This window comes from Neltuma alba, unplaced genomic scaffold (assembly GCF_004799145.2).
Source record: "Neltuma alba isolate B1F8T4 unplaced genomic scaffold, ASM479914v2 tig00011812_pilon, whole genome shotgun sequence".
NCBI lineage: Eukaryota > Viridiplantae > Streptophyta > Magnoliopsida > Fabales > Fabaceae > Neltuma > Neltuma alba.
Window position 1 is genome coordinate 5,615 of NW_021636427.1, and position 22,819 is coordinate 28,433.

General features: G+C 35.6%; 3 protein-coding genes across 8 annotated transcripts; all 3 read left to right on the plus strand.

Annotated features, from left to right (window-relative positions):
- Window positions 1–449: 449 nt before the first annotated feature.
- On the plus strand, window positions 450–8,668 carry LOC114718118 (CBL-interacting serine/threonine-protein kinase 23). Of its 3 annotated transcripts, XM_028903380.1 has the most exons (16): window positions 452–1,174; window positions 2,439–2,501; window positions 2,680–2,751; window positions 2,841–2,948; window positions 3,155–3,235; window positions 3,318–3,371; window positions 3,470–3,595; window positions 5,015–5,104; window positions 5,241–5,360; window positions 5,451–5,576; window positions 5,781–5,897; window positions 6,643–6,699; window positions 6,815–6,889; window positions 7,557–7,629; window positions 8,128–8,175; window positions 8,307–8,668. In XM_028903380.1, the coding sequence occupies exons 1-15, from the start codon at window positions 992–994 to the stop codon at window positions 8,145–8,147; spliced, it is 1,365 nt and encodes a 454-aa protein (XP_028759213.1). In that variant the 5' UTR covers window positions 452–991; the 3' UTR covers window positions 8,148–8,175; window positions 8,307–8,668. The 3 variants fall into 3 exon arrangements, 2 of the variants coding, with proteins under 2 accessions (XP_028759213.1, XP_028759212.1); XM_028903379.1 differs by having other exon boundaries at window positions 8,128–8,668; XR_003737782.1 differs by lacking the exons at window positions 6,815–6,889; window positions 7,557–7,629; window positions 8,128–8,175; window positions 8,307–8,668 and adding an exon at window positions 6,365–6,477 and having other exon boundaries at window positions 450–1,174.
- A 2,101-nt stretch (window positions 8,669–10,769) lies between these two features.
- LOC114718116 (uncharacterized) lies at window positions 10,770–19,726 on the plus strand. 4 transcript variants are annotated; one of them, XM_028903375.1, is made up of 8 exons: window positions 10,770–10,857; window positions 12,284–12,533; window positions 13,709–13,832; window positions 15,296–15,654; window positions 15,749–17,507; window positions 18,456–18,709; window positions 18,848–18,953; window positions 19,296–19,726. In XM_028903375.1, exons 1-7 carry the CDS (start codon window positions 10,808–10,810, stop codon window positions 18,917–18,919), a joined length of 2,868 nt encoding a protein of 955 aa, XP_028759208.1. In that variant the 5' UTR covers window positions 10,770–10,807; the 3' UTR covers window positions 18,920–18,953; window positions 19,296–19,726. The 4 variants fall into 4 exon arrangements, with proteins under 4 accessions (XP_028759208.1, XP_028759209.1, XP_028759210.1 ...); XM_028903376.1 differs by having other exon boundaries at window positions 18,848–18,937; XM_028903377.1 differs by having other exon boundaries at window positions 12,329–12,533.
- Window positions 19,727–20,731: 1,005 nt separating this feature from the next.
- On the plus strand, window positions 20,732–21,960 carry LOC114718119 (transcription termination factor MTEF1, chloroplastic). Its single transcript, XM_028903382.1, has one exon. It carries the CDS (start codon window positions 20,768–20,770, stop codon window positions 21,674–21,676), a length of 909 nt encoding a protein of 302 aa, XP_028759215.1. The 5' UTR covers window positions 20,732–20,767; the 3' UTR covers window positions 21,677–21,960.
- Window positions 21,961–22,819: the final 859 nt, after the last annotated feature.

Consider the following 22,819-nt stretch of genomic DNA (forward strand, 5'->3'; position numbering starts at 1 on the left):
GTGAAGGCTTTTGTGCTCCTCAAGCACATGCTATGTTATATTTTTATTTGCCATGACTATAAGACTTTAATAGTTTATGTTGTTAAGTTATGTTAGAAATGTTTTGAAATTTTGACTTGTTTGCAGTATTAGAAATATGTATAGACTTTTAAATTAAATATTTTATTACGTATATTGATATAATTACGTGAAGTGTTACATTAGCATTGCTCACCAAACACATTTTTAAATTTAGAAAAATTTGTTAATTAAATGTATTTTTTGATATATGAGAATGTATTATGAATGACTTATATTAGCATGCATATTACCAAATAGAATAAATATGAATTGTTTAAAAAAAAAAAAAAAAAAAAGGAGGTCGCCACTTTTGTCCGTATATGCCTCCTCCCACGCTTTCCCACGGGCTTGACAATCATGTTCCTGTGACTAACAGAAACGCGCATTCTTTTTAGTAATCTTGAGATCCCCTTCGTTTCGCTCTCCACCACCCATACCATTTCAATTTTGCTTTTCATTCTTCATACCAGATGCCTTCAGATCTCTGCCTGTCCAACATTCAATTTATTTCTCACACGGAAAGGAAAATAATTTATTCGATATGCTTTCTGAATTCTAAATTCTCTTGTATTCTCTTTTTGATCTCCTCAGAGTTTCTCCTCCGTTGATCCATCCGAATTTATGGGTCCTATCTTTGATCGAACAGTGGGCCACTTCACGACTTGTTTCTACTTTAAGTACGAAGGTTAAGATTATTTGGATTGATTCCTTCCATCTTAGGGTCCCTGCAGGATCAGGGGCGGTTTTTGTTTCTTATTTGGGTGCTTCACGTAAAGGAAGAGAAGATGAAGGTGACGAAGTCTCAGGTGTGGCAGCCATGCAAGAAGAAGAGGTATTGATAGCTTTTTTGGGAAGCTGTAGAGAGGCAGTGAAGAGATTTTAGCAGATACAGAACCAAAGGGCAGTTTCAGCAAAAGGGAAGAAGAAAACGATGTCATCTCGTACCGGAACTTCTAGCGCGAAAACCCGCGTGGGAAAGTTCGAGCTGGGTCGGACACTAGGTGAGGGCAATTTCGCCAAGGTAAAGCTTGCCCGGCATGTCGAGACTGGAGAGAATGTGGCTATCAAGATTCTTGACAAGGACAAGATTCTCAAACACAAAATGATTCGCCAGGTATGTGACTTTCAGTAATTTATGTGCACATTCCTCTGATCGTCTTAAGAAATGATCATGGTTTTTGTAAATCAAGTAGTTTTTCTCCCATCTTTTTAATTCTTTTTTAAATTGTTGATTTGATCTGAGGTTGTGTAATAGTTGATCTGGTTTTCTTTCTTTTAGACAAAGTTATAAAAGTCAAATTTACCGGTTTATTTGTTGAATTGATTTTTAATTTTCTGAACCGTCTTTAGTGTCTATTTTTCCACTATATGGTGGTTGTTGGGAGTCGTTGTTCTGCTTTATCAATTGAGAATATCCTTTGGTTATGCTGGGATTTACAGTTGTGAGAGGATGTAATCTTGCAGACTCTGTAATTGTAAATTAAGGAAAATGGTTAACTTTGATTTGATTTGTTCCCTGTAAACTCAGCTAAAGCTGAAAAATTATGAGAGAGAGTCCTGTAAATTAGAATCATGTATTTTTCTTCACTTTTGTGAAAAAGAATCAAAGTTGACTCAAATTACTTGCTTACCTTTCTGGAGCTTCTGATTGATTTGTCTCCAGGGATAACTTATTATTATTATTATATTTTTTTTTTACGAGTTTATTTGTTGAATAAACTTTATCAGTTTCTGAGCCGTCTTTTGTGTCTATTTTCCCGATACTTGGTTGTTGGGAGCAGTTGTAGATTGAGGAAAATGGTCAACTGTGATTTGATGTGTTCCCTGTAAACTCAGCTAAAGCTGAAAAATGGTGAGAGAATATATTATATGATTAGGATCATGTATTTTTCTTCACATTTGTGGAAAGTAATCGAAGTTGAGTAAGATTACTCAGTCATCTTTGTGGAGCTTCTGGCTGGTTTGTCTCTATAGATATTCTTCTATTTTATTGGATTCATTCACCTTCTGAACCTGCTATATCACTTCCTCGGTCATTGAACTTCCCTGCGAAATTGATTGCATCAAGCAAAAGTGGACTTTGCTGCTGTGGATGTAAAACCCCCTTTTGGTTGAGTTATCAAACCCAAAATTCTGCCCACTGAGACATGTATTAGTGATGTTATTGAGAGGCAACAAAATAGCTAGTGCTGTCAGTTTCATCTTATTCGTGTTGTGCAACACTGCAATAGCTTAGCTAACATTGCCAGGGAAGTACCCTGCTTTAGTACAATGTCATGCATAAATTGTGCGAGTGTTGCAATCTTCTGCTAAATAACTAAGACTATTCTTTCAAGCTTGAACATTCTAGTCTCATTTGTGTTTATTTCCTTATGCAGATAAAGCGAGAGATTTCAACAATGAAATTGATTAGGCACCCAAATGTCATACGCTTGTATGAGGTTAGGAGGAAGTAAATGATTGCTTCCATGTATTTCAATTTTGCATGATATATTTCTTTTACCCCGAGTTTGCTCAAAATTTTCTATGGGAGATTGATCGTTCATGCATACTCTTCCTTAAATTTTTTCCCCTTTGTAATATGTGTAATAAGCAACTTCCGCGGCATTTATGTTGTAGGTGATGGCTAGCAAGACAAAGATATATATTGTACTAGAATTTGTGACTGGTGGAGAACTGTTTGATAAAATTGTAAGACAGTTAACCTTTCTCTTTCTTTCTGATGTTAAACTATTGTAATTTGAGTTCAATGCCAATTTCATTCCTATGTTCTTGAGCAGGCAAGCAAAGGCAGGTTAAAAGAAGATGAAGCAAGAAAATATTTCCAGCAGCTTATATGTGCTGTGGATTATTGTCACAGTAGAGGTGTTTGCCATAGGGACCTAAAGGTGAGTCATTATTGTTGTTCGTAACTTCTGTATCTTTCACTATTTTTCTTGTTTTGCCTGGCTTTTTGTTTGGGTGGGGGTTTTTTTTTTGGGGGGGGGGGGGGAGCTGAAGGTCTCTTCCATGATGTATTCTGAGTGAACTTATATTGTCTAGGATGGAATGTACTGATCCATTAACATGTTTAACTGTATTTTGTCTGTTACAGCCTGAAAATTTGTTGCTGGATGCTAATGGAGTTCTTAAAGTTTCAGATTTTGGATTGAGTGCACTGCCTCAACAGCTTCGAGTTAGTATATTTATTAATTTATTATAATATCGAATACAAGTATATTCAATTTTTCAATTAATTATTCTTCGATCTGCCTCAGGAAGATGGGCTGCTTCACACAACATGTGGTACACCAAATTATGTTGCTCCAGAGGTATTTTGGCTGCTGCTGCAATTTAACATATTTTTTTCTCACGGACTTGTCTTTCTTTTTTTTTTTTTTTTTGGTGATTTCTGCTTCCATTTTTTCAGGTGATCCACAACAAAGGATATGATGGCAAAAAGGCAGATCTTTGGTCATGTGGTGTTATTCTTTTTGTTTTAATGGCTGGCTACTTGCCCTTTGAAGATACTAACATTATGTCTTTATATAAAAAGGTAATTATTTTCTTGGCTATACTTGGGAAGGAACTCATAATTTATGTTCCGAATGTGACCTTAATTAGGGGTGTTGTTACATCTTTGTAATTAGGACAAGAGAGAAAAAGAGAGAAGGGAAGAGAGAAGGGAAGAGGGAAGGGAAACAGAAAGAAAGAGAGATTAAGAGGGTAAAGAGAGAATAACAGAGGAGGGTTGAGAGGGACGGAAACAGGGTAATGCATGCATCCAGATCATAATCTGGGTTACAAGTAGGTGTTTACATCAATTTATAGGCAGTGCGATGACTTTGTTGACTAATTACTACCCCTTATTTTGCCAACTAATGCTCAAGACTGCTTACAACTACCTGTGACTTATTCTGTTATTTTTTATATTATCATTACATAACAGGTGTGTATGTGCCAAATATTGAAAAACCAATCAAAAGACAAATAAAAACACAAAATAATAGTTTTGGTTTATTGCCGTTTTTTAAAAGAAGAAGAAGAAGCAGTTTTTAATGGCTGCATCGGTTCACTTTTTGGCTGCTTCTTTGGTCTTCTGGACCAGGCATATGGCCAAGTCCCCGCCCCACTGGATCAAACTAGCTAGTCTGGTTTTGACAACACTGGCGTTATGTATAAAAATTTAGAGATATGTGATAATAATATGACAGATTGGGCTAAATTGGTTGGATGTCTTTGCTTATAGCCCAGCCCCACTCAGCTGTCCAGCCCTGGCACCTCCCCTCAAGATTGACCTTTTTGTGCTTGGCTTGTTTGGGCTGGCCTAGTCATGCCTGGTGGTTCAATGTATAGTATACCGCTGCTCTTAATGAGAGTGGATGGTCTGCCAATTTATATTGTATTCCATAAATATGTCATCCTGTAATAATTGTATATTACTTGATGAAATGCAATATTTTGAAAAGCATGCGTGATCCCACCTCAATGCCTGGCATTTTCATTTTTGTTGTCGCTACAACTTTGTCTTTGTTATATTTCCTACTTGTGTCACTAGAAATTTACTGCCTCTATGATACTAATACCTGTAATATACTGATACTGCTATGAAATATGCTGCTGTTGGTTATCTGTTGCATCTCGAAAAGTTGGCTAAACTCCAATTACTCAAATTCTTCTTTTAAGTTAATGAATTTTACTTGCTAAGTAGATGCTGAGAAACTGAGGAAAGGGTGGGAAAGTACTGTTGAGTTCTCAGAGAGACAAACATACATTATGAAAACAGTTTCTTAAACTCAATTAGAGATTTGAACTAGGGGCCTTCCCATGTCCTGTGGCTGTGCTAGCTAACTTTAATTTTGACTGCTAAACAATAGAATATAGGGCTTTTTCTGCATCTTTGCTTGAGTTGCTTTTTTGCTGTTTTCTGTTTATGTGCTACTTCAAATTGTTCTTGACATACCATGGCTCACAGATCTTCAAGGCTGATTTCACATGCCCTCCATGGTTCTCATCAAGTGCAAAGAAATTAATCAAGAGAATTCTTGATCCCAATCCTGCTACAGTATGCCCCTTGCCTATGTTAATTTAGCTCAAGTTACTTTATGTCTCCATAAATCCTTCTTTTAGCTGATGCCTATTAGGCCGTTTTCCATAAATGTAAAAACAAGCTGTTTTTATTTGTTGTTGTTGTGAAACAGCGAATAACATTTGCTGAGGTTATTGAGAATGATTGGTTTAAGAAGGGATATGTGCCTCCTAGATTCGAGCAAGCAGATGTTACTCTTGATGATGTAGATGCTATTTTTGGTGAATCAGCGGTGCGAGTTTTGTTTTTACTTCTGCCTTTATTATGATTCATTCGAGCATCTGAGTTCTATTTATGATCTTAGCTTCCTTATGGTGCACAGGATTCTCACAATTTTGTTGTTGAGAGGCGAGAAGAGGCACCAGTGGCACCTATGGCTATGAATGCTTTTGAACTTATCTCTACATCTCAAGGCCTTAACCTTAGTAGTCTTTTTGAGAAACAAATGGTATGTTCATAGCAAAAAGAATGGTAGCATTGACAATTCTTGATTAAGATTCCTCTAATTATAGGATGGTATATTTCGATTTTGACTCTATTATGTCGTTGGTTTGAAGTTGTTTGGAATAGGAGTACCAAATCTCTCCGTCTTGATGCAAATAGAATTTATTTTGAATATAGATTATGATTAGTTTACCTTCCTGGCAACTAGGGACTTGTTAAGAGGGAAACAAGATTCACATCCAAATGTCCAGCGAATGAGATAATTTCAAAAATTGAGCAGACCGCAGCACCTATGGGTTTTGGTGTTAGGAAGAATCACTACAAGGTAAGACTGCCATTGTCTTGTCTTATTCTCTTTTCAGTCAATAATTTAGTTCCATCTTTCTTTTAACTCAAGCGTACCTACACTTTGATGGCTTCTTTGCTCTTTTGTTATTATTCACCTATGTTACATTGGCATTGGCGCAAATATTGGTGTGGGGTATGGCAATTTTCAGAAAATATTGGGTACTGCTATCCTATAAGATGTAATTGTCCACAAAAAAAAGAAGAAGTAATATTTATAATTTTTATCAGTATTAAAAATAAAATATGCTTGATATTTTGTTAATCAACCTGATAAATTAAATTTGCTTAAATCAATCTAATGTTTATCTAATTGAATTGGAAATATAAACTTGAAAAACGAGGAAGTCACTTAGCTGGAACCTGGAACACACACAGACTGATGTTGAGTTCAAGAGGACCCACGGCAAGTAAATTAAACCAACACCATTTTATACAATTTTGCAACCTGCAGAGCTTGGAGAGATAATAGGAAAAATCCGGAGTGCTATCCAATAAATGTATCTGCCAACCCTATTCTTGCCCAAACCAATACTGGGTAGCCATCCTGCACTCCACAGGCTGACGCGCAGACAAACATTACAGTACTTAAAAACTCCTTAAGAATTATACTTGCCTGGGCTTATTTGTAACTCAGTCCTCACATAACATGGCTTCATAGTAATAACTTATTGTTGTGAATGTTTTACTTTTGATAACACCTATTGTCTGTCGCTTCATCTCAGTTAAAGCTTCAAGGGGAAAAGAGTGGACGCAAAGGACATCTATCTATTTCAACTGAGGTATGTGTTTTTCAAAGTATTTCTTTTCAAAAGGTGCTCTCTATTTCTGCTTTTTAATTTCCTTGTAATGAGGAGTAAGGTATATTTCTGGTGATTGGTTTTATTGTTTTTATAGATATTTGAGGTGGCCCCTTCGCTTTGCATGGTTGAGCTCCGCAAGTCTGGAGGAGATACTCTGGAATTTCATAAGGTTGCGTTTTAGAATGCTTAAATAAATGTTTAATTTTTTTTCAAATACCCTCCCTCCATTAGTGAAGGAGTCGGGTAAAATCTTTTTGCTCGTAGAGTAGAGAAGGCTTACAATGTAAAGGGGCTAGTCAGCGATAATTAGGCTCCAGATCCTCAAGATTACAATCGGTAAAATCAGAGTTCTAAGAGATGTATTTGATCCCATAATATCAGGCATACAATAAGACAAAAACCGACTAGGATTTGACTAGGAAAAGAAGAGGTAACAGGCCTATAGTATTGGGCGGAGCCTACTGTTCATTAATTAGTAAGGGTTTTGGTTCTTTTTCCCTTTAGAGCAGATTTTTTTTTCTGTCATTTAGCCAGTCACTGTCTATCGTGGTGCTTATTCACCCAATTACATGTTATTGAATGCTGCATCGGTACGCAAAAAGGTGTTTTCTAAAGAGGAAATATGAAAATGCATTGCAATATAAGGCTACACACCATTTCCTTTCTAGAAAACATTTTTCCGCGTACTAAACATTGCTTAAATGTCTGTATCCCAAACCATGTTCAGAAGCTTCTGCATGCTGTTCAAAAAACAAAAGTCCTTTTGTGCTATGTGAGTTTCATACAAATATTTCCTAGTCTGTTGGACTGAATTTTGGACCAATTGTCTTTTACAGTTCTACAAGAACCTATCTACGGGGCTGAAAGATGTTGTTTGGAAAGCAGAACCTATAGATGAAGAAACAAATGGTTAGTATCAATTAGCACTCGTCTTGAGTACCAACTGCAGTTTCATGCCAAATTCTAATGCTTAGTGTAGTGGGGATATATTGTTAGCAATCGTCCTATTCGTCTATTCCTTCTTACCCTCTTGCGTAGGATTTGAGAAGACTTAGCTTGGATAATGCTCCAAATATAACCTTGACATAGTACGTACAAAGAATTCTGGCCCAAAAAAAGAAGTCAAAAAGAAAGTTGGACAGCGTTTTTACGTTTTCCCCCTCTCAAAAGCATTTTTGGCGGGTTAAAGTTGGGAAGGGCAAGTCAATGGCTTTATAGCCTAATGACATGAAAGCTCCCTGTAAATGAGGGGTTGCAAGTTTCGCTTATCAAACTGTTAGCGTCTGCCCTTCTAATTCAAAAATAAAATAAAATAAAGTCAGGAAGGGCTTCTCTGTTTTTAGGGTCTTTTTGGGAGACTTGTTTGAAATTATTAAATAACATTTCTATGAATTCCCTTTTGTACAGGTGGTGCAGCATCAAAATAGCTTTGTTTCCACATCTTCACGACTGCATGTGAGCCTTCAGGATCTTAGCTTCCTTGGATTTTTCTTTTTTGAGGGGTTCTCTTGCTGTGTCATTCTGAATGAGACAATATTATGTGTGTCAAAACACTGGAAACCAATAAATGGCACTGGTTTTAATAGCTTCTCCGCTGCGCTGGCTGTGTGTGGACACAGATTTGTACTCTTGTTTGGCTTATTTTTCAGGATTTGGAATTTTGGATTCCCCCAGGTGGCGGCAAAAGAATCCTCGTGTTTGTGAAATTCTGTGTGGCTTGGCTTGGACTTTTGTTTGGTTTGTGCCATTTCAACAACTTGCTCTTCCAAGTTCTAATCTCTATTCAAAATCGATCAGGGTTCTCTTTGTTTGTTTTATTGATTTGAAAACTAAATTAAAAACAATGAAGTTTATTAAGAAAAAGACTTTTGTTATATCTTTGAATAACTCCTTTAAATATCTAACTTCGAAGACCAATGATAACTTTGATGTATTTTATATTGATTTATTGATTGTTGTATTACTGAATTTGATATATTTTATATTTGGTTCAAAAAATTTGTAGGTAATAAAGAACAAAACACGAAACTCTTGAAACTTAATTTTAAATGTCATGAGTAAATCAGTAGATAATAAGATCATTAGTTAGATAAATTTTGCATAAAGGACATTTGGCAATGGTGGCCATTGGTCAATTTATTTCAGATTGGGTTTTTTTGGTAAGAATTAATTTAATTTTACATTGTTATTGGAAAAACTACTGAGAAATGTTGGGAAAATGTTATCGTAAGAATTATGTTTTTATCGTATAAAAAGGTTTACATTTTAGACTTTTATCCATTATGCACGATGTGAGCAAGCCTCAAGTGGCTGTGTGAGTGAAAATTTTAATTGAGAATAATTGACTTTTAGGTTTTTCAAGCAAAAGATAAAAAGGATTATTTTTTTGTGAACTAATAAATAAAAAATGATTTGAAAAGCTTAAGAACTTCTTTAAATTTCTTATAACTAATTCGTTTTAGACGAGCTTGTAATTAAATTAGATATTAAGAGAATTCCTTCAAATTTCCCCAAAGATGGATTCAAAGGTATTGGAATTTGGAAGTGACCCCCAAAGCCCCCGGGGGGGTGGTTGGGTAGCAGAAGCAAGTGCAAGTGTGCATGATTTTGTGTTTCACATTACAACGTGAATTTTACGTTGAAATTAGCGAATTTTATATTACATTGGATTATACATTATTTTAAAAAAAATATAAATCACTTCATAGATTTTTATAAATTGACTTGTATTATATGAACAAGAGAAACTTCTCAAAGCTCACATACAAATAAGAGCAGAGAAAATATCAATATTTGTTGTGTTTTTTTGCTTGAAAGGAAGCATATATTTGTGACAGATTTAACATAACTCACTAATTCCAAAAAATAAAAGGGAAGAGTATTTTAGCTTTACGACTCAAAGCATTAAAACAAACAATCCAAAATCCAATATTCTACATCATAATATTATTTACGAGTTACATATATTATGAGAGTTCAAACACTTTATTATTACACACACTTCATTCTATTCTTACTATCTAAACTAGCCTAGCTAGCTTGTTGGAGTAATTTTGATCTAAGTTGTGATAAGGATTAGTAGGTATTTTAAAAATTGGAACTAATCATAAAATAATTTACTAAGTTTTAATTTACAAATAAGATTGATTTTTTTTCGGATTTTATAATCAAATTACAGAAAATTATGTAATTTCTTGACAAAATTATATAAGTATTATATGATAGTTGAAATGTTCTACAATTTTCATATTTACTATACAATAAAGACATTAAATATTTTGTATATAAATCATCATCAATAAATCAACATGCTATATTTTTAAAAAAATAACAATAGTGCTATTATTTTATTAGTTATATTGTTTTGTTAATCAATTGATTTATTTTCTTCTTGATTTTGTAGTTGTTTTTATTGAATTGAAGTAATATGAATTATTATGGGGATGAGGTATATTCAGCATCCTCAACTGTCTCTTGTAGAACATTAGGGTTTGTTGAAAGTTAGGTTCGATTTTAAATATAAAATCTTAATTTATTTTGTTTTGTCTTTTATTTTTCTTAAAATATTCTTATTGATCACTCACCAAAAATTTTTAATGTACATGATTAAAGAAGATAGTTTGTGAAAATCAACACACACGATAGTAACAAATAACTAACTTAACTATTATTTTTAATATCCTCAAATTAGTTATTTAGCTCTTATATTAAACATTTTCAAATATAATTGTTGTCTTTAAAGTTTTTTTTTTCAGGATGAATTTTAACATCACTATTAATTTTTCAAAAAGTCCATCAAATAATTATGTATTAAGCATATTAAAGTATTTTCAGCAATTTTTTAAAATGTTTGATGCACATAAAAGCATTTTTGAATAAACACAAAATACTGAGAAAATACTTTAACGTTTAATCAGTTAACCTTACCCAAAAGGATCCGAATGTCCAAATTCAAATGGACATTGCTTCCATGTCATCAGCAAACCTCTCATTCTCGGAGGCACGCGCTGACACTCGCCTATATAACGAAGCTCGCATCCCGCGTACGCAGAATTCCATTGCTTCGAAAATAGAGAAAGCGAGAGAGATGAGAGAAGAAGTAATCAGCTCCGGGGGCACCGTTGATCCCACAGCTAGGTACCTACTACCCCCCCTTCTCTCTGCCTCTCTCTCTCTCTATTCCTCAGGTTCACGTAATTGTGCAAGCAAAATATTGTAATGCTCTCTTATTAGGGTTTCAATCTACATTCCAGTTTTGAGATTTTTCTGTTTTGCCTTTGGGATTTTCAATTAGCTTGGTTTGGCTAAATTTCTAAGATTTAAACTTGAATTGGATTGTAAAAAGCTAATTTGATGGTTGCTGTATGTGGTATGAGTCTCTTTTGTTGGTCCAATGGTACTGTGGTTGCTTCTGCTGATGGAAAACTGGATCTAATGGAAAAGCATCGCTTGCTGTTTGTGTTATTGGCTTTTAGCCATTTGTCTGGACGTTTGGACTTGGTCAGAGAAGTTGTTTAACTGTTTAAATGAAATTTTTGGAGCCAACTCTCACCTTGAATGTAGGCATCATGCATACTGTTGGACGGTAGTCCTGGATAGTGTGGCAGGTTCTAAATTACCCTGCTGGATTGGGTCTTCGTTTGTCGCTTATTCGTTGCTCATGAAATTTTTGCTTGCACTTGATATAAATGTTCGGTTTTAGCCACTGACTGAGTTATCTTTTCTGATTCCAATTGTTGGAAGCAAAACAAATGAAACTTAAACTTTCTTGATAGCTCGACATTCCCTGGTTTACTCAAACTTCATATGGGTGACCCCGTATTGAATGTCTTAACATCCAGCGTCTGGAGTGTAAAATGAAGGCCTCCATTTTTACCTCATCACCATACGAAATTCCTCTTTTTTGATGTGGTTCATGTCATTAGGAAGATTGATGGTTGCCTGATTGGAAAGCTATTATAAGACTGTTCGTAGGGCCATTTCCCCCAATGTTTGCATGCTTATATACTGTAGGTTCATTTTTAATCCCTTTTTTGGTAATCTTCTATATATAATGTTTCAAAAGTGAAACATGACTTTCTTAAGCAGTTAAATATTAAAAAATATAATATATTCTGGTGAATTCATTTTCATATAGAATGATAGGTCATGTAGAAAATCAGACGTGAAGCTGTATGGGACTTTATGGAATGAAAATGCAAAATAGTTATATGTGAGCTGTAATTTTATTTAGGCCCTGTTTGGCATCACTTAAATAACATATAAGCGCGCTCTAAGACAAAACTCTTTTCACATACTTACTTGTATTTCATAAATCAAGATTGAAAAGCTGTTTATAAGCCATTCTAAGCGGGCCTTTAAGCAATAAGTTTCTTAAATTTTTGTGGATTTGAACTCCTACCAAAGCTTGCTTTTAAGTCAGAATGACTTTTGTATGTGGGATGTGTGGTTGGTGGCATTAAATGTTAGTATCTCGTAAGAGTATTTGATTATCATGCCTAGCTATCATTTACTTTTTTTATTGTAATTCCTGGAAAGACTAATCATACATACATTTTATCAGTTCTGCTGCGGCATCCTCACCAGCTGTTCCAGTAAATGTTGGCAGTTTAGATGGATCAAGTCATGGGCAAGGCTCCAAAGCAGCTTCTCTTTCTTGTGTTGGTTCGCAACCACCATGGACTTCCTTGAGCACAAGTGCTGGGGGTTCTACTTTTGGGTCGTCAAGACCTTCATGTAGGCCCTGGGAAAGGGGGGATTTATTAAGGCGTCTGGCAACGTTTAATCCATTAAACTGGCTTGGGAAGCCTAAGGTTTGAACTTGACATGGTTTTCCAAGAATAAGTATATTATTGTCACAATTATAATGGATATTTAGGTATCCCTCATTTTTACCACATTTTGATTGGTTGGTCTCTGATAATTGATGCGTTTTGCGTCTTCAATTCATTGTGTTTCCTTTATAACATTCAATTATTTGTTAGTCCTCATGCAAAATGCAATCTGCTTGCTATGTTAATACACCAAGCCTATAGTGTTGTACAATCCAAATCACTGTTATTTGTCACGGTTTTTCAACTTTTTTTTTTTAACTGAGAATAGTGATCTTGCTTTTTCTTCCCATCCTTTGATCTGATTATCTGTCTCGCTTTGGTCTCTTGATTTCTTTTGGCTAGTGATTACTAGCCCTTGAAATGACTCATTTAATGTCTTGGCTTTGAGAGAGGAAGTGGGAACAGAAAGAAGAAAATTAATTCATTGCTCAAATGGTGCAAGAAAATTTCCCATTTTATGTTTTTTTTTTTTTGGGAAAAAGTTATGAAGCCAACTTAAATATCAAAGCAACTTTTTTCTTTCTACAGAAATATTAACTAGAATGTTTGCTATCAGGCAATGCACCATTAATTCTTCTCACGCACTGGTCTTTATGATGCATTTCTGCTTTCTATGTTTGTGATATATGCCCTGTGGTGGTTGCATATCATAAAAATGATAGTTCTTACTCTCTCATGGTTTGTGGGCTACTCTTGTATACTTGGTATCCATGAGGGCACTGATACATTATTTATTTTGGGCGATTTCTCTTGTAAATTTGTGAAGGATCTGGAAAACTCATTCAAACTGATATACTGTTACTTCATTTTCTTTTTCTAGCAAGATTTCCTGCCTCCTTTTTCTGCGGTTTCTTTAAATGAATTCTTCTTTTGAAAAAAAAAAAAGACAGTTTGAAATGCTTGATCCAGTCAAAATTTTGGCTCATAGAGCTCTCGCATAGTTTGTGTGCTACTGTTGTATACTTGGTATCCATGATGGTGCCTATTTATTTAGGGGGCTTTCTCTTGTGAATTTGTCATTCTTTCTAGTATTGTTTCACATTTTCCCCATCCATAAGCTATAGCCTGATCTCTTTGATTATATTCATCACCATGGTTTGGACTTGCATTTTGATTTGGGCTTTTTGCTTGGCCAATGCCTTAATTTCTTCCAGATCATCAGCTCACTGGCTTGTGCTCAAAAAGGTTGGATGAATGTTGGTGTTGACAAAATTGCATGTGAGTCATGTGGTGCATGCCTGAGTTTTGCATCATCATCATCTTGGACATCAGAGGAAGGTTAGTAATTGCAATTTAAATATGTCAATTTACTTCCATTTGCTTTTGAAAGTTTATTGTTTCTTAGGTGAGGTGTGTGAGAATAACCAGGGCAAGGATTGCAAATAATATTCATTACCTTTAGGTGGACCATGGATGTTAATGAAGGTTCAATTTGATTCAGGCGCCCCTTAATTTATATAAGGAATATCTGAAGTCAATTATGATGCAGAGAGTTTTTTGAGAAGTTATAGGATCAGGATGAACTTCTCCATGGTTAAAATGAGCGTTTCTTTAATTTAATTTCTGTCTTTTGTTAACCAGTAAATGAACGAATATAAATATACTTGTAATCAGGCTTGTGTAATGTGTATGCTTAACAGTGGCGGCAGTGCTGCTGATAAATGAACGAATATAGTATGAAGATGAACCTAGTATTAATGGTTCATAATGATGGAATAATATCTGATCCCATACTAATGATACAGATTATATTATTTACATTAGTGAGAGATTATTCTAATAATATCTTTACAGCTGCCTTTATGGGCCTCCTTTTGTCAAAAGTCCAATATAACTCGTGATGCATAATTTGTATCCTATGAATTGTAATCCAATATTTGATATATCCTATATTATTTGGCTGATATATGTATAGGGAAAATTGCATTAAGGTCCCACTCTAGAGAATTAAATACAAAAAAGTCTCTTGAAACCACCATATTAATTTGAAGTTCCAAAGGATCTCATTGCAAGAAATTTACTAGTTCAATTACTAAATTGCCTTCATTTTTTTATTTATTTTAAGTATGCATTGTCAACTAAAGGGATAATCATTAACAACTTAAGATGCAATAATTAATAACTATCGCTGCAGGAATTAACACCCCATGCATTACATTTTTGTGATGCGTTGAGAGAATGTGTTGTTGATACCTGCCGTGATAGTTGTTAATTGTTGCACTTGAATTTGTTAACGACTACCTTTTCAATTATTAATACATACTTTAAAAGAAAAAATGAGGGGATTTAGTAATTGAACAAGTTGAATCTTTTACAATGACGTCCTTGGGACTTCAAATTAATTTGATGATTTCAAGAGATCTTTTTATATTTAATTCTCTTGGGTGGGACCTTGATGCAATTTTCCCATAAATATATTGCTATATTTTGGTATAATCTCTATTTGAGATTAATGCTGGGTACTATTTGTCCCATCAAATATCAGATTTCATAGTTTTAGGTTAGTCATCAAATATAGTAGCTTTTATAAATAATAGTCAGATTAATATATCATGGCACTTGTTCCAAGGTTCCCAAAGCACGGGGCAGTTTCAACTTTCAATTTAAAGAATCGACAGCTTTAATGCTTCCTAACTAGTTTTCCAAACTAACTTTATCTGATAATGTGGAAAAGAAACTTATCTTTTGTTATTGCTGATTGTATTCTTCCGTGTTTGTTAACTTTTTTTTAATGGTTGAAGCTCAAAACGCCCGTGAGTCCTTTGCCGGGCAGCTGGACTCAGGCCATACAGCTAATTGCTCATGGAGAGGTAATAGCTGTCCAGAAAGCTTGGTGCAGTTCCCTCCAACTCCTCAGTCTGCATTAATTGGTGGGTACAAAGACAGATGTGATGGGCTTGTGCAGTTTCAGCATTTACCTGTTGTTGCACTCTCTGCAATTGAGTTAATGCATGCTTCTCGAGGCCCACAGATTGATCGCTTTCTGTCACAGTCACAGTCACAGTCTCAGAATTTTATGCTGGCAGAAGTAGAAATCAAACCAGAGATTGTATCAGAACTTGAAAACTCTCGAGATGAGGCATACTGCCTATTTTCTCGCGTAAGAATTTCTATAAATTCTGTCCTTGTAGTTGGCAGTTAACTTTGTTATATATATATTGTTATTTTCTTCTTGCATATCTTCCTTTTGACAGGCACAGAAGCTTATAAGCCTTTGTGGGTGGGAACCAAGATGGCTTTTAAACGTTCAGGATTGTGAAGAACACTCAGCTCAGTCTACAAGAAATGAACATTCGTTTGGCCCGGGCCAGACTCAGCTCCATCTTACTCAGGATTCTGGACCAAAAGCAGTTTCTGCTTCTGCTAAACCGGACTCCAGAAAGACTAAGGTGTCTCGAAAGGAGTCTAGACCTGAACCTAGGTCACCTTTGCTTGATTGTAGCTTATGTGGAGCTACAATTAGAGTTATGGATTTTTTGACTGTCCCTCGCCCTTCTCGTTTTGCTCCTAACAGCATAGATATTCCCGAAACTAGCAAGAAAATGGGATTGACCCGTGGAGTGAGTGCAGCAAGTGGGATAAATGGTTGGGTTGCAGCTGATGATACAGAGAAAGATCAAACTGAAGACCGTGATGAAGTGACAACAACCAATGAAGGGAAATTTTTTACTAATACAGACGTAGACTTGACTCTTTCTATGGCAGGGGGTTTGCCATGTGCTTCATTGGGAAGGATAGCAACATCTGAAAAAAGTCATGATGTAGATATGGGAAGGGATTTAATGATTGGTCAACCTTCAGGGAGTGAGATTGGTGATCGTGCAGCTTCATATGAATCACGAGGTCCAAGCTCTCGTAAGAGGACTCTTGAAAAGGGTGGAAGCTCAGATGATAGGCCATTCCTTGGGTTGCAGCAGCAGGCTGATAGCGTTGAAGGAACAGTCATTGATTGTGATGGTGATGAGGTTACTGACTGTAGACAATATTCAGCTGGTCCTTCAAAACGTGCTCGTGACACTGATGTTTTTGATTGTTCTCACCAAAGAGATTCATCTGGGGCTGGTCCTAGCCATTCAGTGGGTTTTGATGCTTACACTGAAGGCAATCGGGTTTCTTCGTTGCATCAAGAGAATGACCGCCTTATGGGAATCCAATCAGCTAGGGATTCAACCTGTGCATCATCTGTCATTGCAATGGATATAGTATGTCATGACGTAGATGATGACTCTATGGAAAGTGTTGAGAACTACCCAGGAGACTTTGATGATGCTCATTTTCCCTCCTCTAGTAATGTGGACATGAACGAGACATCAGAACTGAATAACAGCAATCAAGTTCAGCAGAGCATTTGTTTGCAAACAGCTACTGAAGTTGCCCCAGGTGAAATGGGTGTAAGTAGTACAAATAATGGGGAAGAAATTTTCAATGCAGAAACTGTTCAGGCTCGAGATGGAATTAGTTTTGGTGTTAGTGGAGGGAGTGTTGGAATTTGTGCTAGTCATGAAGCTGAAATTCATGGAGCAGATATATCTGTACATAGAACAGACAGTGTTGTTGGTGACGTGGAACCTAGAGTAGAAGATGGTGAAAACCAGGGCCAAACTGGTGAATCTACTCCAGATCCTGGTTTAATGGATGAGATTGTCCCTGATATGAACAGGGAAGATCCCAATGGTGATAATCAGGAGATGTTGTCTCACTCAGCAGCCAGGACAGACAGCGGATCAAAAATTGGTTGTACCACAAAGGCTGAGTCTGTTGAAAGTGGTGAAAAAATTAGTCAAGATTGCAATATCCCTCCTGCAAACAGTAGTCATCCATCCCGTTCTTGCAATGTTATTGTGAATTCTGGTTTTGGACACACTAAGGAAGAGATTGTGAAGGATGGCAAATCGTCATTCACCAACAATTGTACTCACCTTGAGTCAGATTTTGCTAATGCCAATGAGATAGGTAAGTTCTTTCTTAAGGATTTTGAAAATGTTTCATCTCCCCATGATCACTTTCACGTCTCAAATGCATGTATCTTTTGAATCTTGAAATGGTGTCCTGAAGCTCATTTTTCTCCCTTCTCTGTCCTTTTGCTTTATTCCATTCTCCACCTTTCATTGGGAGAAAAAAAGTAGGATGTGGATATTTGGTCTGAGTAGCTATCACCAACATTTTTAAGTAGGTCCAAATTGATAACGAGTCAGGGAATAATTGTTGAAGCCTTTTGCTATCTCCCTATTCTAAAATTTTTATTTATATGAAGTGTTAGAATATAGAATTAGTTTGTCTTCTTAGTTGCAAATTGGTTGTTCCTCAAGATATACGAAGTTTTCTCTATAAATAACACGAGTCCATTGATATCAAGGCTTTTCAAAGTCTGCTCTCTCTCTCTCTCTCTCTCTCTCTCTCTGCACAAACACAGCCCAATTAAATTCAAGGGATTGGAAAACAGAATAAATCACCTTTTAGTTATCTGTCAAATGTTTAGAAAATTGCAGATCTACACCCTTATTATCGGTATGTAATTAGTAGTGCCAAGATGCCATCCACCCTATTAGCACTAAGTTGGTTGCCTTGTATTGAAAAGAAGGATTGAAGGAAAATAACGTCTTACTCTCTATTCTGTAACTTGCCGTTGGGAAGGAATAGTTCTTTCTCTGACTTGAGAGTTGAGTCCATTATTGAGAGGTTCCCTCGGTTGGTGTAGTTGTGCTTCTGTCCTTTAATCTTTTGGCTGCATATGACTAGTCTCAGTTTCAAAGGTTCCTCATATGTATACTACCATACTAACACACTACGAATGTGGTTGTATCCCTTTATTCTAATTCCATTCTAAAGTCCTTCTGAACTTTATTCATTAATTCCTGAGTGTGTTGGGACCACAGCAACTTACATTGTTCAATTATTTAGGCCCTCCAAAAGGAGAAAGCAACTATGAGGAAGCTCCAGAGTTTGATCCTATTGTCTATCACAACCAATATTGCCCTTGGGTGAACGGAAATGTTGCTGCTGCTGGGTTTGATAGCTCTAATCCAAGCGCCGGCGCTGACGCCATTGCACTTTGTGGCTGGCAACTGACATTAGATGCTTTGGATGCTTTCCGGTCCCTGGGGCTTAATGCAATTCAGACGGTACCATCTGAGTCTGCTGCTTCTTTGTACAAGGTGTGTTTGACTACTCGCTTCAATTGCTTTCTGTTTATCACCCCTCCCTTCAAAATAGAATTCCTTTTTCTTTATGATCCGTTTTACTGTAATAATTTGTGTCCGTGTAATGCCATGTGCGTGAATTCCTTCATACAGGATGATCAGCAAGTTCCTGGTCAAAAGCTCCTTCGACACCCTTCCATGAGCAGAAGTCACGGGCAACTTTGAGATCTCAGTCCGTTATTGGTGTTTCCATTTGCTTGTAAGTTGATTATGTCATATCTAATTAGTCATTTGCCCATTGTTATCTTTGCCTGACAAATCTTAGGGGCAGTTTAAGTGGTGTTTGTAACTAAGTTCTCAGTTCTCGGATAAAAAGAGGATTTCTTCTTTTTTTTTAACTTGTAAGAAACTTTTCTAGCCAAAAAAGAAAAATCTAATAACCTTTATACAAGTTTTGTGCGATTTAGGCTGCAAACTTGTAATGGAATTTATTATCTTTACCAACTTATTGTATAAACATTAAAGTTTCACTAGTTGCTGTTTGATGAAGCTGTGGTGATGTCTTGCTGATATTCTCTTTTTATTCCCATTATTCATGCAGATGTTATATGAGTTATAATGGTCCAGCGGAACTTGGATAATTCTTGTGTTAATCTGTTGGGCCAATGATGGACAAGGCTGATTGGATTTTATTAAGCAATATCTACCTGCTTCAAAGGCATGTGTTATTATAGTCAAGACTTGTGAGCAATGAACTGTAAATTATGAGAGACATTGGGTCTTATGACACAATGGCATGCGAATTTCTGCACATTCAAAGTATGAGATTTTAATGTGGGAAATGTTTAATAAATCATGGTTTCTTTAATGTCATATAGCTTTTAGGCTTTGATTCTTTGAAAGATATATATGGATTGTATCATGCTGAGTTGTTGAACCATTTGCAAGGGATAGGAATTTTTCTAAAGCACTTGAATGTTATTGACCAAGCTAAAAAGGTACTGAAATAATAGAGCCAGTTTTCATTGTTTACTTTCTCAGTGTAGTCTTAGTTTCCATGATTATTAATTGAGATTAATTCAGCCATTCCTCTTCGATGCGTTGCTGTTGCTGAATCCAATTATGCTTTCATAGTTTATTTACATTTTACTTGCAGTCCTTTTTTAATTAAGGGAAAAGCAAACTAAAAAAAAAAAAAAAAAGACAAAGGAAAGAAACCATGTTGACTGATGGACGTGACGTGAATGTGGGCATCTTGCCTAAAAATGAAAGCTGGTACGCCGCTTAGAAGTACTGTGGCGAATGGGTGATTAATAAGTGATTTTTTGAACTGAGAAATTAAAAACGAGGAATTACATGAAAATTTTTGGGCGTCCTACGACTGAGAAGAACCTGTATACAATAGAAATTTTAAAATTTATAACTTCAACTTGTATAACTGAGAGGCTTTTATTTTATGTTAATTTTCTTATGAGATTCTTAATTATTATTTGTCTTACGAAAAAAACATTATTTTGCCTTTTAGTTTACAATTAAACCGTTGAGATTCTTAACTTTCTACCTAAGGATTCAAATTAAATAAACATATATTAAATAATATTGAAATATACAATTAGTTTTAAAGATTAAGTTTTATTATCAAATTTTAGTAATTTACTACATTTAAAAAAAAAGAAATGTCATTTAATTCTAAATATTTATTATAAGTTCTTTTCTTTTTGCCAACTTATGATAAATTCTTAAAATTGAAAAATATTTCTTAGTTTTTAAATATCTTTTAAAATTTTTATTTTTATTTTTATTTTTATTAAATTCGAGACATCAAATATGTTTTTATATGGAAAAATATGACAAGGCGTTGGCCAGAAAAAATATGACAAGGAATGGGAACAATGGAACACCGATTCCATCAAAATGACAATCTATGAAATCCATTTTCAACCAATCAAATTCAAGAAAATCCCCCACGTGTCATCCCACAATAGTGCAACATCTCGACGATAACATGTATGAGCCGAAGATACACATACACATGCGCGTTCACACCCCCTTTCTCCAGTCTCTGTCTCCGCCATGGCTCCCGCCGGAGCCACCGCTCTTCACTCTTCCCTCTGCAGCTTCTCTTCTCACAAACCGTTGTCTCCAAATTCCCTGCAACCAAACACCCAGTTGGGTCCCAAACCCAAAAGCCTCCTCCAAAAGCACCCACTCTATACTCCAACACACACCAGACTCTCCCTTGAATTCAAAGAAAAAATTCTCTGCCTTGAAATAATGGGTGTTGATTCCGGCAAGGCACTTTCAGTAAACCCTGATCTCAGAACTGCAACCATGGAATCCATCCATTCCATCATCTCCTTCCTTCATTCCAAAGGCATCCAACAGAATGACTTACCCAAGATTCTGGGTATGTGCCCTAAGATTCTCACCTCCAGCATCAAATCTGAGCTTAGCCCAGTTTTTGATTTCCTCTCTCTGGACCTTAAAGTCCCAGATCATAGCTTTAGGAAGGTCATTAACAAATGCCCAAGGTTGCTCACTTCAAGTGTCAAAGACCAGCTCAAGCCAGCTTTGTTCTACCTTCAGAGGCTAGGGTTCAAGAATATGTCAGCCCTGGCTTATCAAGATTCTGTCTTGTTGGTTTCTAATGTAGAAAGGACTCTCATTCCTAAACTGAAGTTTCTGGAGAATCTGGGGTTTTCAAAGGAAGAAACAAAAGATATGGTGTTGAGATGCCCAGCATTGTTGACCTTTAGTATTGACAATAATTTCCAGCCCAAATTTGAGTATTTTGCTGAGGTAATGGGCAGAAAGTTGGAGGAGCTGAAGGAATTTCCTCAGTATTTTGCTTTTAGCTTGGAAAACAGGATAAAGCCTAGGCATATGGAAGTTGTGCAAAGTGGCATCAATATGCCTTTGTCTTTGATGCTTAAGAGTACTGATGATGAATTTAGGGAGCTCATAAAGCAGAAAACTGGATGACAATGGTGAGAGCTGATGTATTATTACTAAAGATAGTTTGGTCTTTAATCATTAGAGGTTGGGTAAGTGCATATGAAAAGTGAGGTCGGTGTCAATGAAAATTGTGTTAATATGTTTATATATGTCTTCCTCGGTGGTTTGATTTACTTGTCTTTGGTAATCTGTGTCTTCTTAAAGAATTTCTTGCTTCATATATTATGTTCTATAATTGTAAATGTATATGAATGCTTGCTGTCCACATGATATTGAGACTCTCAATCAATGTCTCCTCAATTTGTGTCAAATTTTTGCCAGCCCTTATTTTGCACTTGTGGACTATCAGCTAATGATCCATTTGTAGTTCGAAGAAAATTTCCTGAGAATTTTTAGACATGAACGGTCACCCAAAGGGATTGTGAATTCTTCATTACATGAACCACATGTTGTTTGTGATCCTAAGCATTGATCTTAAACTTTGACCATTTGACTACACATAGGCACTTTTATATTATACTCTATTTCTATTTACGAGTTATTCTGTGAAAAGAGGGCAATTTTGAGATAATCAATTAACATTAACTAATATTTTAAATTTACATGAATTAGTTAAAGGTAGAAATAGATAAAATACAAGTTGTACTCTATTCAGTGCCTGTTTGGAGTCATGTTTAAGTGGCTTTTAAGTAGTTTTTGGCTTTTAATATGTTTGAGTGTGTTTGGAAGAGCTTAAAAAATTAAAAGCTTATGTCAAAATCATATGCTTAAGCCAAAAGCTAAAAATTACAGCTTATAGAGTTGGAAAAGTGGAGAGAAAAAGATAAAATGTGGGTCCTATTTTTTTCACTTAAACAAATTTCTTTTTACTCAATCATAATCTAAACAACCTTTTACCAATTTCATTTTTATAAATTTTTTTAAATTACAATCCAAATACAATTCGCCTTATTCAATTTAACTTTTACCGAATCTTACTTTTTTAAAAATTAGATTAGAAATAAGCTATTTTTTCTACCCCTAATCCAAACAGACTCAAAATTGGTCTTATGAAGTTGTGCTTTGGTAATCATGTGCATTGTTTATTAGCTTCTCTTTCGTTCAACAATAGGTTTAAGAGAGTAACTGGGAGATTTTGTTGTGATCAAGCTAAGTGCCATAGCAACATGA